The sequence below is a fragment of the Macadamia integrifolia genome, chromosome 12 (genome assembly GCF_013358625.1).
Source record: "Macadamia integrifolia cultivar HAES 741 chromosome 12, SCU_Mint_v3, whole genome shotgun sequence".
NCBI lineage: Eukaryota > Viridiplantae > Streptophyta > Magnoliopsida > Proteales > Proteaceae > Macadamia > Macadamia integrifolia.
The window spans coordinates 9,291,664-9,308,079 of record NC_056568.1 but is presented as its reverse complement, the minus strand read 5'-3'; the positions used below and the strand labels follow the sequence as shown (position 1 = coordinate 9,308,079).

Here is a 16,416-nt window from a genome sequence, read left to right as displayed (position 1 = left end):
GGGAGTTGTTGTTTTGAGGTGAAGGTTGCTTAACATGAATTAATGGAAAAGGCTTAATTTAAGATGCTGATTATTATTATTATTATTATTATTATTGTAAGAGATAATTTAAAGTGGCAAGTGTGGATGAGGAAACAAGTAAAGCTTGCATGAATTTCCACCCAAAAAAAAAAGCTTGCATGAAAGGATTAAGTTTCCATAGGCTTTACCTAATTTGATTAACTTTGTGTCGTTGGGAGTTAAAAATGATAAAAATAAGAGTGGTTTCCTGTCTGGTCTCTAAAGGGGGTAGGAGGAGGTATGGGTTTCAACGTTCTAATTATAGGAGCATTGACATTTGCTTGTTTATGGAGCCATTGTCGACACCCTTATGAAGATTATTAATAAGGAAGTTGCATTGTTCTCTTGGATCAACCATGTCGTCAACTAAAAATATTGCATTGAAGTGATAGATCTTCTCCATCTTTCCTTGTCTTGGTTGGCAAACTCAGGTTTCCTCGTCAAGATTGTCCTTCCAGAGAGAGAGAGAGTTGGGATTTGAATTAGAATGGTAGGTGAGTGGTGATGAACTGAGAAGGGACTGAGAAGTATGTAGTAAGCATTTGGATAAGCATTGGGACTGGCTTCTTATATGATCCTTAAATTGTAACTAGTGGACAAATTAGAGCAGTGAATAAGGTTTAGATATATCTTTCCATCCCACTACATCATGATCCACCTCACCGTAGGGAGTAGACTTGAAGAGATAACAGTATGATGGATGCCACCATCTCGGCATGGTTCATGGATATGGTTCATTTTTTATTGTTCATGGTGTGTATATTGTCAACCATGGGGATATAAAACCTCTTTCTCTCCCTCTCTCACACCGGTACTCTCCTAATATATATGTATTCCATGTGTATATATTATACATGGAATACATGCAATGCATACCTATCCTTCATATTTATATAGTAATCCCATGCTTTGAATGACCGTACTCTTCGGTACTCTCCTAATATGATAGAAGTGTCCCCTTCAATACCATCATGAAAACCTCCGGTGAACTTTACAAAAAAGAAGAAAGGGAGTGAGTTACCTTCACCTATTCGTTCATCATGGGGATTGTAGCATTGGATGGCCAAAGATAGGGCAGTTTTGACTTCGTCAATAATTCAATAGGGGTGAGATTCGATGAAAACCCAATAGTTTAATCACAAGGTCACTTCATCCGTAGAGAAGGAATTATTCTTTAGTACTAGTAAAGGAAATTTTTCGTTAAAAACAGTAAAAATAAAAAGAAGATTAAGGAAATTTTTCATTAAAAACAGTAAAAATAAAAAGAAGATTAAGTGTGTCGTCTTTTGTTATTTTCCATAATCAAATTTGGAGCTCAGAGATCTAGATTTTTCTTCTCCGATGGAATGAGAAGCCATATTCAAGTGGCCATGGCATGAAGGAAAGAGGGAAAAGTGAAAGGTAACACTTGATTCTTAAAAACTAGGGCTCCCTCATAGTAATAAGAATCTGACTGCATTTGAAAATGTTTCTTCAATTGTCCAAGTTAATTCTTCCACCATAATTGAATTTTTTTGGCTGACATTTCGTGAATTAAGTTGAATAAGAATGAAAACCAACACATTATTAAATGATAATTGTAATAAGATGAAATTAACTTACATTGGAAGGTCATTTCTTTGATAAGTAAAAAATAATTATTAAAGCTTTCATCTTAAAATCAATTGGCTTAAAGTGAGGTGGTCTCTTGTGACTCTTATACATGATGGTCGAGTCACCGATAACCGATGTGGAATTGTCTCAATAATAGTAATGTTTTTCTTAAAATATGGTATTGAGGGATATCCCTCCATGTATTAAATAAGAAGATGGTTCCCAAAAAAAAAAAAAAAAAGAGAGAGAGAGAGAGGAAGAAAAGAAAAGATGCTCCATACACCAATTACTTTGGTGACAATAGCAAATTAATTTAACTTACAATTGGAAAATGTTTGCATTATGAACTAATTATAGGGGCCGGCCACAAATTCTGATCTACTATCTCAATCACATCTGCTTTTTATTATATGTTAAAAATAAAACAAACCCCCATTTTGAAACCTTAGAGTTTATAATTCCACCCTATCTGTTTGTATCCGTGGAACTTAGCAGTGTAGTCATGGATGGAAGAACTGATGATGCAAAGCAAGTACAAACTCCTAAAAAGGCAAAGCAAAGTAGTTACGGGTGGAAGAACTGATGATGATGATGGCTGCTGGGGGCTTATGGCCACATGGAGATGGAACCTGGAGGTGGAGATCGATGGGAGCATGCCTCTCCCCCCTCACTGCCTCCTCTGATCACTGCTAACTTCTGCATCTGCGTGCGCACAGAAATTACCGCATGGCAATGCCACTTTTACTTTTCCTCCTTGCACGCATCACCCAACCACATCCCATCCCCATGCAAATTCCAAATATATATACACATACGAGGTACGCACTATGTCTCAACTTAAAAAAAAAAAAAAAAAAAAAAAAAAAAGTATGCACTATGCATGCATGCATGTTCGTTCATTTTAATTTATTTTTATTTTTTCTTAAACATAATTTGCCTAAAACATATGTATGGAAATTTACTCATAATTAAATAAAAAAAAAAAAAAAACAAAAAATAAGAAACGTTATGACAACAATTTTTCCTACCAGGCTTTGAAAAAAATAAAATAAAAACCCAAGATCAGGCCCTACTATTTTAATTACCATTCGGTAACATATACAAATCACATGCACCTACTGACACATTCACTTATCACACCACATGCATATGCACATGCACATGCATGCAAATTACACTACTTACCATGCTCTCTCTCTCTCTCTCCAACCAGAGATCACTACTGCAGCACTAGTGCTCCGTGGTTCATGGAAAAAGATGGAAGAAGGGTTGTGTTCTGTGTTGGCTATTTCTTATTCCTTTTTTTTTTCCCATCCTTCTTGTTTTGATCGACTCAGAGTCCCAGACGAGGTTGATAGATCACCCATAATATGTATATATAGGATATATAACCCTAAAGTGATCAGAAGCATATATAGCTAAGCTGGCCATATAGAACCACACAGATAATTTATAGCTAGCGGCTACAAACCATTAATTAAACCTCTATTACTATTGTCTGCTATGAATGAATATACTACACAAGTTATAAATTCAGATGCCTCAAATATCTTGAATTTTAATCTTAATTAACACACCCATGTCCCCTTCCATAGAGGAAATAAGAGATGCTCAACACACTCCTCTGCCCTTGCACCAGTACTATATACAGCACTCACAAACGCTCCCAAACTGAAACCAAAGCTATATATCCATTGGTAAAGCTGAAACCAAAACCTTCCATGCAAGAAAGAAGTAATAGTACTACTATCTGAGGAAAAAGAACTAACAACAGAAACACACTATAAAAACAAGAAAACTCTTCCACAAAAACCAAATTTCAGATCATTCCTGGCCATTAGAAACGCCCATGAGATTAATTTATGGCAGAAGGGATTGATTATTAAGCTATTCACAGCATCATCAACCATTGGTTTCATCAAACTGTGGGCTATATATTGTTACCCACTTCCCTAATATTTCCAGAATCAATATAGCATCATTCATAGAGACCAATAAACAGGGTCCATACCTAGTTAGGCGCTTCCTAGACCTCCTCTTAACATAGGATGATGAAATTCTTCTCCATCTGAAAGCACAATAGGGTTTGTTCAACTAGAGAAATATGAAAAACTTATATTGGTTAAGATCCATAACTACAAGAATTTCAGGAAATTTAGAAGAATCAGGATCAGAGCAGGAGCTTGCATACTTTTATTCTAACTTTGTTTAAGACTTTGATATCCTTCGGAACTTCTTGATAAGAACTAGATCGAATTCTTTCGACCCACCAACTCCTTGGAACGATTTATCAGACCGTTAGAGAATCTTGGGAAAGCCTTCATCAAAGCCTTACCAGAAAGCACGAGGAGGAAATGGGGGTTCGAAATTATGGGAAAGTGAAGAGAGAGGTTGATGATGATGATGAGCGTTTGATGATGGTAGGGTGACGACATGAGGACGACATTTAAGCAAAACAAAGTAAAGCTACCAATCTTTTCTTCTCCTAATCCTTATTCTCTGAAATTCTCGCTTTTGCTTTCAACTATACTTAAGTGGGGAAGAAGAAGCGGAAGAAGCCCACCTTCTCTAATGGGGTCATCCACATTTAAATGCTTTTTATTTTTATTTATTTTTTTTTATTTTTTATTCAGTCTCTCATTCTGTACGACTTATCTCGTATGCACACTAAGATATATTCTCTTTGTAGGGTTCTGCTTGTTTAATTTGTCGGTTGGCTGTCGTTCACTTTTCCTCTTAAGTCCTAAGTGAACCCTAGACTGACAGATCGAATAGGATAAATTAAAAAAATGAAAAAAATCAACTTTGGCATTCTCTCTCTCCCTCACACACGCAAACAAAAATTGACACAGCACCCGGGCTCGAAGGAAATAACAGTTTTTATTCATTTTTATATTATTCATTTAGGTCTCCAAGGACATAACTGCTTAGGTCTTAACTTTTTTTTACTATGACCAGTACAACATTAAGAAAAAAAACATGTTATTGTCTTACCTCCGTTAGGCCAAACATGCCCTGTTGTGCACTGATACTCTTTCCCATTGTGTCCAACGATCTCACGCTCTTCTTATTTAGCAAAACAAATAATGTCCTCTAAACACTCTTAGACTCAATGGGATCAATAGCCCTACCTTGATATTCGTTGTGGTGTCAGGGACTGTAAGAGATGTTTATAAATCCCCCCATTACTTCCTATTGGGGGTACGATGTCCAAAGGGCTATTAAGTGGCCTAGGGCTCGAGGCGCAAAGAAATTGGGCCATGTTGCGGATTATCATTTTTGTTGGGACCTCGACAAATTAGAGGTCCATATGAGAATTCAGGGGTGGTAGCTCTAAGAATTTGTTTAGGGTTATATGAGTATTTCAGTAAAATGTATCTATATAATATTACTATGAATTGTAGCGAGTTCACTCTCTATAATCTCAGAGAGGTGCGAGGACGAGCGGTTGTAATCCCCTTCTCCATTGATCATGAGATAGGCCTCATCTCACCACTAAGATAGGCCTCATCTCACCACTGATATAGGCAATCTTATCGAATCACATAAATCTGTGTTATATTGTGTGATTGTTTGTTTGCAATTTTTATTTGTTTCATGTAGAACCTCATCACCACTCATGATGCAATGTAGCCCGCGTATGCTTACAAGGACAAATGGTTGAAGTAGTAGGGGATGAGGCTATTGAAATTGAGAGGAAAGGGGGGGGGGTGGCGATCGAAATCCAAAGAATTATTGAGTTTGAGAGTGACTTTAAAAAGATGTTAAGGCCATTGCTTAAGGGGGTGTTTGGTTCGGTAAATCAAATGGTGTATATATCGGATATGAATGTCAATCTTTTGATAGACATTCTTCTGAATTATGTTTCTTTCTGAAAAATCGTTTGGTTGCCTTGAGGTAGGGGTGTCAATCGGTCTGTCTGGCTCGATTTTGGTCTGGGTTGAGTCGATTTCGGTGTGGGAAAGCTGAAACCAAAACCGAACCAATAAGGAAATTCCGGTTTCGGTTTGGTTTCGGTTTGTCTTCGATTTCTTAAATCAATTTGTAACCGGGTTGGTTTTGGTTTTTGGTCCAGTTTGGATTCGACTTTCCACACAAATGTATACAAAACTATGCAAATTTTGATTTTTTTAATGAATTTTGGAGTGTTTCGGTTTCTTACCTGTTTGGTTTTAGTTTCAGTCCGGGTTTTGAGCCGGTTTCAGTTGGGTTTCGGGTTCATCCGACTTTCGGTGTGGTATGGTTTGGTTTTGAATACTCCAAACCAAACCGAACCGAACCAACAAGGCTTCGGTTCGATTCGATCCGTGTTATTATCGGTTTGGTCCGACCGGTTTTATCGGTTCGGTTTAGGAATTGACACTCCTATCTTGAGGCTAGTACATGTTTCTCGTGGGTTGAGATATTGGCTTTCGTAGAGAACTTCTTTCCCCTTTCTCTTTTTATATTTGGTGGTAAAAAGGTTGCTCAAATCTGAGTTTAAGTGTTGAGGTAAACTCAGATTTGGAACACATCCTTTGTAATCTGATCATTCATGGGAAGTAGGGTGCTCACTTATGAGGATTAATCTAATGGAACCAAACAGCTCCAAAAATTAAGAATTATCATTCTAAAGAATGTCATCCCAAAGATTTACCGAACCAAACACCCCCTAAGCCATTCTAATTCTCCAGTTTTTCCAAATTTCGATGCTCATCAGTCATCATGCAAACTTAAACCTATTTTAGAAGCTTAACTGAAAGGCATCAGCCAAGAGTCCAAAGGGCCATACTCTCAAATCTCACCTCGTATTGCACCACGGGCGCAACCCCGGAGTACTACCACTTACTTATACCTCTGGGCAGAATTCAGAAGAAAATATATTTACTAAAATCAAGATGGCAGGCAGTGTTCCTTCTTGTATTCCTCATTTTATTTTATTTTATTTTTAGGGGAGAGAAGATTTTAAAAACAATTTTCTCCCAACGAAAAACAAAGATGGAATGTCTAGAAGCAACAGAAAGAAGATGATCATCTGCTGACAAAGTCTCTTTTTAAGCCCATGTTAATCACTTTAGAAAGATTAAAAACCCAGCACCCCCTTCTGGGTTTGGCTTAGAAACCCTCAAACTCTCAGAGAGAGAGAGAGAGAGAGAGAGAGAGGAGACGAGGACATGTTCTAACATTTATGGGTTGGAAAGAGAGAGATTCAGCTTTTTCAGAACGTAGGCAGCGAAGCGTTACAGTCCTTCACCCAAAACCCAAATTAAAATTCTCACGCTTAATAACACCCCTTGTTTTCTATGTCACTTCCCCAATTAATTAACTAAAAAATGTTCTGTTCTCTCTCTCTCTCTCTCTCTCTCTCTCTCTCTCTCTGTGATCCGTACTGGTATAGCTAGAGGTGCAGGGCCGGTGGCGAGGAGGGCACATGCAATTAGCATTACCAAAGTTTTTAAGCAAATGAGAGATGATGAGAAATTAAGTTTTTCCTTCCTAGGGCTTGGAGTGGAAGTGTAACACTCCCACCCCCACTCCCTCCATCATCATTTTCCTATTCAACAGCCAATCTAGCTAACTATCGATCATGACATCTCAGCCTCACTTTCACTGTGTTTATATGTTTATAATTACCAAATAATGCCTACGTTCATACACATGGTCATGCTCCTCATAACCATAGTTTTAAGATTACCTTTACTTTTAGTAAGGTCGTAAAAAGAATCGTACCATCATACCCTTATAAATATAATAATATATACACACACATGCATCCATTACTAAAACTACCCCACAAACACAAGCATCAACAAACGTGCCATATATGATTGGACCACCGGCCATTTTAATGAAGACTTAGTTCCATTTTACTTGTAATCTTGATTTTTTTTTCCCTTTATGTTGTGTGTGTGTGTGAGAGAGAGAGAGAGAGAGAACAGTTAAATAATTAATTAGTTAAAGATGTTGTTAATTACTAAGTTAATGAAAAAGTTAAGAGGAATCCCATATTCCCATTGGGGCTTGGGGATTGGCCCTTACTCCTTACACAAGTGATGAAGTGAAGGCCGAAAAGGACCTTTTGCTTATATAGCTTAAAAGTGAGAGCTTGTATGGGTAATAGCTTTTATTCACGTTTCACAGTGTGGCGGCTTACCTTTGCTTGCCCTTATAGTATTATGGCTTCAAAACCAAAACAGATGGAAATTAAAAAATGAAAAAAAGAAAAAAAAATCGTTTTCATAAATTATTAAGTAAAAAATATTAGTATTTTACCTTAACTCCCCAGACTATATAAAACTAATTAAAATTATATAAAATACAATAAATATATCCTAAGAAATAAATGATGGTATTATATACTCTTCTTCCCTTCCCCCTTTCGTATATTAAAATTTACATAACTGACTGACCACCATCATCTGCTCTCTACCATTCTCTTCCTGTCTGTCTCTGTGTGTGTCTGTTTTGCCAACTATTTCATATCATATAATCCCTTCCTCTCTCTCTCTCTCTCCCCACAAGCTTCCAAACCAAGAGAATTAATGGAAAGGGAAATTCCCAAGGTTCCTTTTCGTTGTTATCTCCAGGAGAGAATATTTTAGATGAAACGAAGAAGAAGGAGAAGAATCATCAAGTAATAGATCTTAATTAGACCTTATTTCCTTAATGGTTACCTTCATCTCCAACCCCAAGTCTGACTCTACAGCTCCAGAAAGATGTGGTGGTAGTCAGCAATAATAGCAACAACAGACCTCTCTTTCTCATCTGAATAAAGAGGGTTGGCTGTCTGGTCATGGCTAATGTTGGGATCACCAAAGGGAAAGACAAAGAAGAACAGAAGCAACGCTGGAGATTCTGGTTTCACTTGGGGGGATATACGATATGACCATGGTTCCTGTCCCAACAACCCTCTTTGATCAGCAACACTACGATGGTGGTGGTGGTGGTGGTGCCGGTGGCGGTGGCATTGGCATTGGTGGCGGCGCTTTTGGAGACTGTTTTGGTAGTGGTGGGAGCTTCGGTCATCTTATCAGCCAAATATCAGCAGCTGGAGGTTATGAATATGGTAACCCTTGTAGCGAGGTCGAGGCGTGCATAGGATCCGATCTGGTTGAAGTTGGGGCTGGGCGGATTGGTCACAATCACATGGCCGAAGACGAGTCCAGAACCAGTAGCCTTAACGAAACCGGCTCAAGCTCTAAGGGTGGTGGTGGTGGTGGTGGTGGTGGTGGTGCTCTTCATCAAGAAGAGCGTGGTGATGAAGGGTGGCTTCAATTAGGCATTGGCGGAGGTGCCGGTCGAGCTGATCCTAATAAGCTTCAGGATCCTCTTGAACACACCGGAAGTACTAGAAGACCGGGATTGATCGAGCTCGATCTATTACCCCCAGGTGGTGGCACCGGCGGCAGCGGTGGCGGTGGGAGTGGTGCCAGTGCACAACACATGGTTAATAAAGCGGTGTTGGACCCAATATTCAGTGCGAGCGAATTCCGAGCTCCTCGTCCTCCAATCGCAATAACGCCGCCACCTCCTTTGTTCTTGCAACACCAATACCCAAGCTCAATCCCAAGAGCAACTAGCTTAACTAGCTTAACCGGATTAAGCTTTCCTCATCAACCAGAGGTCGCTTGGCTGGGTTATAACAGGACTTATAACCCTAATCCTCCATGGACTCCATCTTCTTCTCCTTCTTCTTCTGCTACTCCCTCTTCTTCAATGCTTCCGGTACCTTATTTTGCTCGACCTTTCCAACACTCGGGCCTAGATTTGGCCGGTCCCAGCTCGAGCTCCGATGTCCGAGTGATTGATGCTCCTCCTAGGCCACATTCCGGTGTTTGGTTTGTGCTTCAAGCCTCTCAAAATCAGTAAGTATTTAGCTATGAAGGCCAATTCCTTTTTATTATTATGATCACATTAATTCTATTTCTATCTCATCTCTAAATATATGGAGGAACTTGGTTACTTAATGCAGAGCAAAAGAACCCTTTTTGCCTCAGATACCCAAGACCTTCCTCAGAATCAAGTATTACTCTTCTTCTCATCTTGTTCATCATTTTTTCCTATCTGTGTGCAATAAATAATTCATCATGAAATGGGCATCAAGAACTTTCTTGATTACTCTAAGGGGTAATGTAATATATCTTTATAGAAACTAATTATATCTTTTTTTTTTTTTTTTTTTTAATTGTACAGGGATGGCAGAATGACAGTTCGATTGTTGATGAAATATCTGGTTAACAAGCTGAGATTGGATAGTGAATCAGAGGTAACTAATTTAATAAACCCATCACTGAATTCACTTTTCTCCTTTAAATGCTCATAGCCTCATACAGGTTATTGGTTGATATCATATACTAATATAAATTGAAACACTAATTTTTCATAGAAGAGCTCAGAAAAAAGGAACCCACCAACTCCTCCCTTGAAAACACTGTTTGTTTGTTTCTTCATTCATTGAAATGCTGATCCTTCAATTTGCAATGGTCGGTGATAGAAACTTGGAAACTAATAGGATTTAACCATTGGGATTTATTTCTTCTAATACATAGTTTTTAGGTGGCAAGTGTCTGTCTAAGTAACCTTTTTATATGGATCATTGTCCTAAAAGATCGTAACCTCTAATTAAGACAAGAAAATCTAGGAAGCAAGTGTTTGTCCAGCTTAGGAAATGGAATTTATGATATATATTGTCATTAATTTCTGGTCGATCGATATGGTTAGTTATCAATGGTCTCTACTGATGGGGTTTAAGTGGAGATATCATATATAAGCTTTTACTGCTTTAATGAGCCCACTCTACAGGAAAAAGTAACATCTTCTATTCTTTTGGAAAACACAATTTATTGTAGGAGAGGATACCCCATATAGAGAAAAACTCCAACAGGAGACAGAAAATAGCCTGCTTACCGTACTCCGCACGAAGACACCCACCCACAGACATACTTACATAGAGACAGGGAGAGAAAGAGAGAGACAGAGAGAGAGAGAGAGGGGGGAAATAGACACCTCATCTCCATAAGGAAAAATGGATATGACTAAACTGTAAACACTGATGTGGCCTACATTGCCACATCAGCATTAAGTGACATATGGGCAAGTGGGAGTTTGTGAAAACCACAACCATGTAACCACCAACCACCTTGATGGGAGGTGGTTACGGTTATGAGAGGGAGGAAATGAGAAATCAGAAGCATCATTCTCCATTTTCCGGTCACTTCTTGCAGTCACCATTGCCAGAGAAGACAAAGACACCGACAGCATGTGGGATTATCGATCCTAAAGAGGTATGTTCCTAGTTTATTTCTGCCTTTAGTTGTAACTGGGTAGCTGTCAAGTACAACTTCAAAGCTTTAAACAAACCCTCCTCGTCCTCCTCTCCCCCTTTCCCCTCCCCCTCCCCCTCCCCACAAGAAAAAAAAAAAAAAAAAGAATAAAAACATGAAGACTAATCCTTGTAAGCTGATGTGGCCTATGTGCCACATCAGCATTTGGTAGTGGGGAATGGGAGGTAACTACCCGAGCAACCTCCCTTCAGTTAAATTCTAACAATCCTAACTAATAACACTGCAGCACACTTCTCAGGATATACACACAAAAGGGAGGGGAAAAAAAAAAGAGCATGCATGGGTAATACGTATACCAACCATGCATTGTAATCTATAATCCCTATCATATCAGGAAATCCTGCCTATAGTTTGTTTATAAACTTGAAGAGTTCTACCTTCTCACTAGGGGTCCTTAAGTTTTATTTCAACTACATTCAACTTTGAAGTGCAAGTCTGGACGTACTCTTTCAGTACATAGACCAAATTAAGAATCAGATAAGAATATTAGGAGAACCTAGGGGAAGATGGCCTCTCTCTCTCTCTCTCTCTCTCTCTCTCTCTCTCTCTGTATAGGGATTTATGCAAGGTTGCATAGCTTTTACTCCCGAAGATGATAGCATGCATGATAGGCAGATTGTAATTAGTTCATTACTGTGATCTAAAGTAAGCTCAGTCGTCTAGGCGAATATTGTTCTTCTGCTTCTATCTAGAAGTACAGTGTGTGAAGGAAAACTTAGTCCTATATTCTTTGCAAGAACAAAAATTGGAATCTTTCCTCATTTCCTCCACCAGTACTTCTTAGCCCTTCAATTTCTTCAGAGCCTCCCACCAAGTCACCCATTCTCAATACTGTTGCCATTTAAAAAATGGTAGAACATAATTTATATGCTTGAAGTCGTGAGAAATAATTCTTTTTTGGTAGAGGTGAGAAATAAACTCTAGTGCTTCAAGTAATCAGTTCTAGCAACAACAGCTTCTTAGAATATTTATTAGAAGACATAAATCACTTTGAAATACTAAATAAAGAAAAGAACAAAAAGGATAATATTACAACCAAAAAATAATACCTTATAGCATTTGTAGGGTAAGCCCTACAAGACTAAAGGCATTCAATAAAAGCAAATTAATCTCCAACTAGAGTAAGTAACCATGACTACAAGACTCATAAGAAGCCCAATGGCTGAAACAGCCATAATACCAACCTTACAAAATGAGAAACAAGGAAGATCAACAAAGAGTCTGAAGAAGAGCATACAAGGGTGGGTATGTACAAGAGAGAGTGATTCTCCAAGAAGCAGAAAGGAAGATATTCCTGGGGAACTTCAGACCATTAGGAGTGGAGGCCCGACAGAAGTCTTCCACATCCCTAGGGATGTCATGAATAATAGAGGGGCCAAAGCTCTCATAGTTGTTATAACATTATGATTGAGAGGCTTATGGTGTTAAATTACACATTGCTTTATTTTTATTTCCACAGATTGGATTTTATTCATCATGACCTATGCATCTCTCTCCCTTCCCCCTCCCCCCAAAAAAACTATGCTGGCCCCATTCCGTTTTGCCTCAATTATACTAGTATTTTAAAAAAATATATATATGTATATATGGAATTAACTTTTTTGTTTCAAGAATTTCAAGACAACCTTAATTATGTGGTGTCATTCTGTGCTAGTGGGACTACCACTCCACTTGGTTGATATTATATTGAATAAGACCGTAGAGGATTCATTTCCACAAAAAGGGGTGAAAAAAATTAAAACCATTGGGTTAAAGAATTGTAGAGAGAATGGGACATGTTTAAATTATTGTACAGCTAGCTCTAATCTTTATCTATGATTAAATTTAGACATAATCTATCATTCTTCTTTGGTTCTGTGTAAGACCCTTGAGGGTTCTTGTTTTCTATACTAATCTAGGAATGAATGCACCCCCCCCCCTTCTTGTTAAGCAAGTTTATTCTTACTCTACTACACATAAATATAAAACAAGCATAGATTTTCTTATCTGTCAAAGCTAGCTAATACAGGATTTCCCATGTTCTAAGATACATTTATTAGGATTCAATGGTTTCTAAATGGATTTTTGAAGCATATTATGCTTGTACATGCATGGAGTTGTTTCTCATCTACATCTAATTAAAGCATATATCATAATATATAGTATATAGATAAACATCATTATTAAGGGAAAGAAAAGGAATGGAATCAAGGGATAACCTAATAAGGGAAAGGAAAGGATAAAGGGACAACCCAAGTTCTTATGGTATGTATAGTTTTTGTATAAGTTTGTATAATTAATGAATTATTAACATCAAGTGTTATTGGTACATTTAGTGGTTAATTGAGGTCAAACTAGTACTAATGTATTAGATTGATGATTTCTTCGTATCTATGATCTCTAGAATCCACAGGCCATAGATGAGATGAGGGATATATAGGATGATTAATTGAGACTAAACGAAGAATTTTAATCTAGAAAGTGTTGAACCTCACCTTTCACAAATGGCATGCAACTAAGTGCCCAATGATTAGGTTTATAAGTGGGTGTGAAACATGAGACCCATCTCTCATGCATTAATAAAACTTAGGTCTTCCTTTCCTTAACGCGTAAATCTCGGAGACTCTCTCTCTCTCTCTCTCTCTGTCTCCTGAGTGATAATCTTAGGAATCAACAAAATTGTGTAGGTTAATTTATTTGTTTTGTATGAATGGATTATCATGATGATTTTGTGTTCATACTCAGTGTTAAAGCAATTTTTTTAGCATATCTTATGATAATTAGACCCTATATAATGCATGATGAGAAGCTTTGAGAAATTTCCAGAAGACATGAAAACCAATAGTTCTTGAATTCAAGGTGGTGTTAGTATTGCTTCCTCTCTCTCTCTCTCTCTCTCTCTCCCTGTCTCTCTCTCTCTATGTTTCTTGCCAACTTTATTATACATGAAACGTCCATTGACTTTGAGCTGATGAATATCTTCAGCTTTGATTATTTAGGCCCAGTTGACACTCATTAGCATATAAAAAATAGAAAGAAAGATGAGAATGACAATTCCCAAATCCACTCCTAGAGACACAACCATCACACGTGGACCCTGTCTTCTCTTCACCCATCTGCATGCGTTATCCCTCCTTCCTTCCTTCCATCACGCTTTCGCCAATTTCAACTCCACCTTCCGACCTACGTTGGCCCTACAAACACCTCTCTCTCTCTCTCTCTCTCATTCGGCTTGTGCCTAAAAAGACCCATCAAAACCCTTAAGTGGTGCACTTTGTTGAAATATTAAAGCCTCCATCCACCATCTCCTCCACAACCTACTCAGAAAATATAAAAAATAGAAATAAAGAACACATATCTACATAATTTACGTTGGAGGAAAGCAATGCATGAGAGGATAATATCTGCAACAAAAATATCATACCAAGAGTACCATTGGAGAGAACATTAACCCATAAAAAAATGAACCAAAAAAAATATATATATATATATTTATATATTTATATATTTATATATTTCTGATGTTGGTGAATGGAATGCATGCACCATTAAAATACACCCATAATCTTCTTCGCTGATGTGAACAACAACAAACCCATTAAGAAATGAGGTTTAATTTCTAGTGTTTTAAGTGCTTAATTATTATGAGCACTATTAAAAAAATCTAAAATTAAAATATATATATATATATATACGAAATAAATATTAGATGGTAGTTCATGGGGAATATTGACCTCTTTATTATGTACAAATAATAAATTAATAAATAATAATAATAACAAAGAGAAGTTTCATGAGAGATCAGAAGAGAGAAAGAAAGCAACGTGAAGGAGACATGCATGAGATCATGAGAAATGCAGAGATACAAGAAATTTGAAAAAATCGTGCCGATTCCTCCCCGTGCTTTTAGGATCAACCCTTATTGGTTTCTTTTTGTTAATAATCTAAAGTCTAGGGTTACATGATTTTGGCTTAGGATTAAAGTCTAAGTGGGTCCCGTAATGATCATAGTCGGGCAGTTTCTGCGGTCGTGGGACGGGCAGTCTTAAAAGGTCGGTATCCACCGCTGACCGAAGGATTATGTATTAGAGGAATCTTATGGACTAAATAAATAAAGTGAAGAGAGAGAGGGAGCTATTTGATATTTTGATGGGTAAAGTAGACGTTACAAAATTACAAATATAACTAATAGATAATAAAAATTATTTAAAAGCGCATTGAAGACGTAAGGCAGTGACAAAGCATGACTTCAATAATAAAAACCATAAAAAAAAATTATGAAAACATGTTTTAGCCATTCATAATAAATCAGACGGTCACTAATGACTACCACCCACTCATCATGATACGTATGCAATAGCTATCCATGTAATATGTATGATGATATTGATTGTTCTTCACACACACGATATCTTTTGATTGTTCTTTTGTCTATTCTTCTCCTCCATCATCATGGTATCATCATCATCAGCATCTCATCATTATGTATGTATTATTACTTATTCCATGACATGTGGAAATGATCAGGTAGAAATAAGATGTAGAGGGCAAGAGCTACAACCATTCTGGACGCTACAACATGTGAGGGATACCATATGGAGGTCTAGGGACGCCGTGACTTTGAATCCGGACTCCTCAGCCATTGATCATGTCATGATTTTACAATACGGTAGGAGCCCTTAAAAGATGGTGAAAAAGAATTGTAGATTACCTATCCATACGTATATGCCTCATGTATGGTTCGGTGCTAAAATCTGTTTTTTTTTTTTTTCATAGATATCGAAGTAAGATATGAGACAAAATGCCATCACCTAACCATATGTGAAGCGTGCATGTATAAGTAGGTGATTCTATGTACATGGTGTCTTGCTATGTACCATAGATTCCCTTAACTAATTGGCGGATCAATGAATATTTGTCTTTATTTTTATTTCAAAACGCTTTCCTCCCATGTTGTATAATTTTAAATTATAACCTTTCTTGATTTCATTTTTTTTTAGCCATTTTCTTTCCTTTCTGTCCCTCTACCCTTTCTTGGGTTTCTTTGATGTTTTTCCATGTCTTATCCTTTTAGGTAAGGGTGTTAATTGGTTTGGATTCAGTTTAAACGGTTTGGTTCAGTTCACATATATTTTGGTTGAAACCATAACCACATCATTTATTAAACGGTTACACTTTTTGAAACCGTAACCATTTAGTAAATGGTTTTGATTTCCACGGTTTTTAAACGGTTTCGATTTCACAGTTTTAAATGGTGTCGGTTTCGATTTCGGTTTATTCCATACTGTTTTTAAACGGTTAGCAATTGATTTGCTAATTTATTCGCATGTTTACTAAAATTTGCTTTTGATGATAGACGATTCAATATTTAGAATGTGAAATGCAAACCAATATGTGTTTGTTAAAACAATCAAACAACTAAGTAAAAGAAAATATTTTGATAAAAAATAGTCTCAAGCGC

At 37.3% G+C, this 16,416-nt stretch overlaps 1 protein-coding gene and 1 long non-coding RNA gene across 2 annotated transcripts; one reads left to right on the top strand and one right to left on the bottom strand.

Moving 5' to 3' along the window:
* Positions 1-2,022: 2,022 nt before the first annotated feature.
* On the bottom strand, positions 2,023-3,982 carry LOC122057206. The gene is made up of 3 exons (XR_006133481.1): positions 3,845-3,982; positions 3,665-3,721; positions 2,023-2,355 (listed from the first exon to the last, which is right to left on the bottom strand). It is a non-coding gene; the product is annotated as an uncharacterized LOC122057206 (long non-coding RNA).
* A 4,061-nt stretch (positions 3,983-8,043) lies between these two features.
* LOC122058339 (protein LAX PANICLE 2-like) lies at positions 8,044-15,897 on the top strand. Its single transcript, XM_042620986.1, has 4 exons — positions 8,044-9,497; positions 9,605-9,655; positions 9,826-9,898; positions 15,483-15,897. Exons 1-4 carry the CDS (start codon positions 8,515-8,517, stop codon positions 15,636-15,638), a joined length of 1,263 nt encoding a protein of 420 aa, XP_042476920.1. The 5' UTR covers positions 8,044-8,514; the 3' UTR covers positions 15,639-15,897.
* The last annotated feature ends 519 nt before the right edge of the window (positions 15,898-16,416 follow it).

Coding starts and splice junctions, on each gene's coding strand:
- LOC122058339 (XM_042620986.1), top strand. CDS start 8,515: ATGACCATGGTTCCTGTCCCAACAACCCTCTTTGATCAGCAACACTAC. Junction 9,498..9,604: donor CTTCAAGCCTCTCAAAATCA/GTAAGTATTTAG, acceptor TACTTAATGCAG/AGCAAAAGAACCCTTTTTGC. Junction 9,899..15,482: donor GATTGGATAGTGAATCAGAG/GTAACTAATTTA, acceptor GGAAATGATCAG/GTAGAAATAAGATGTAGAGG.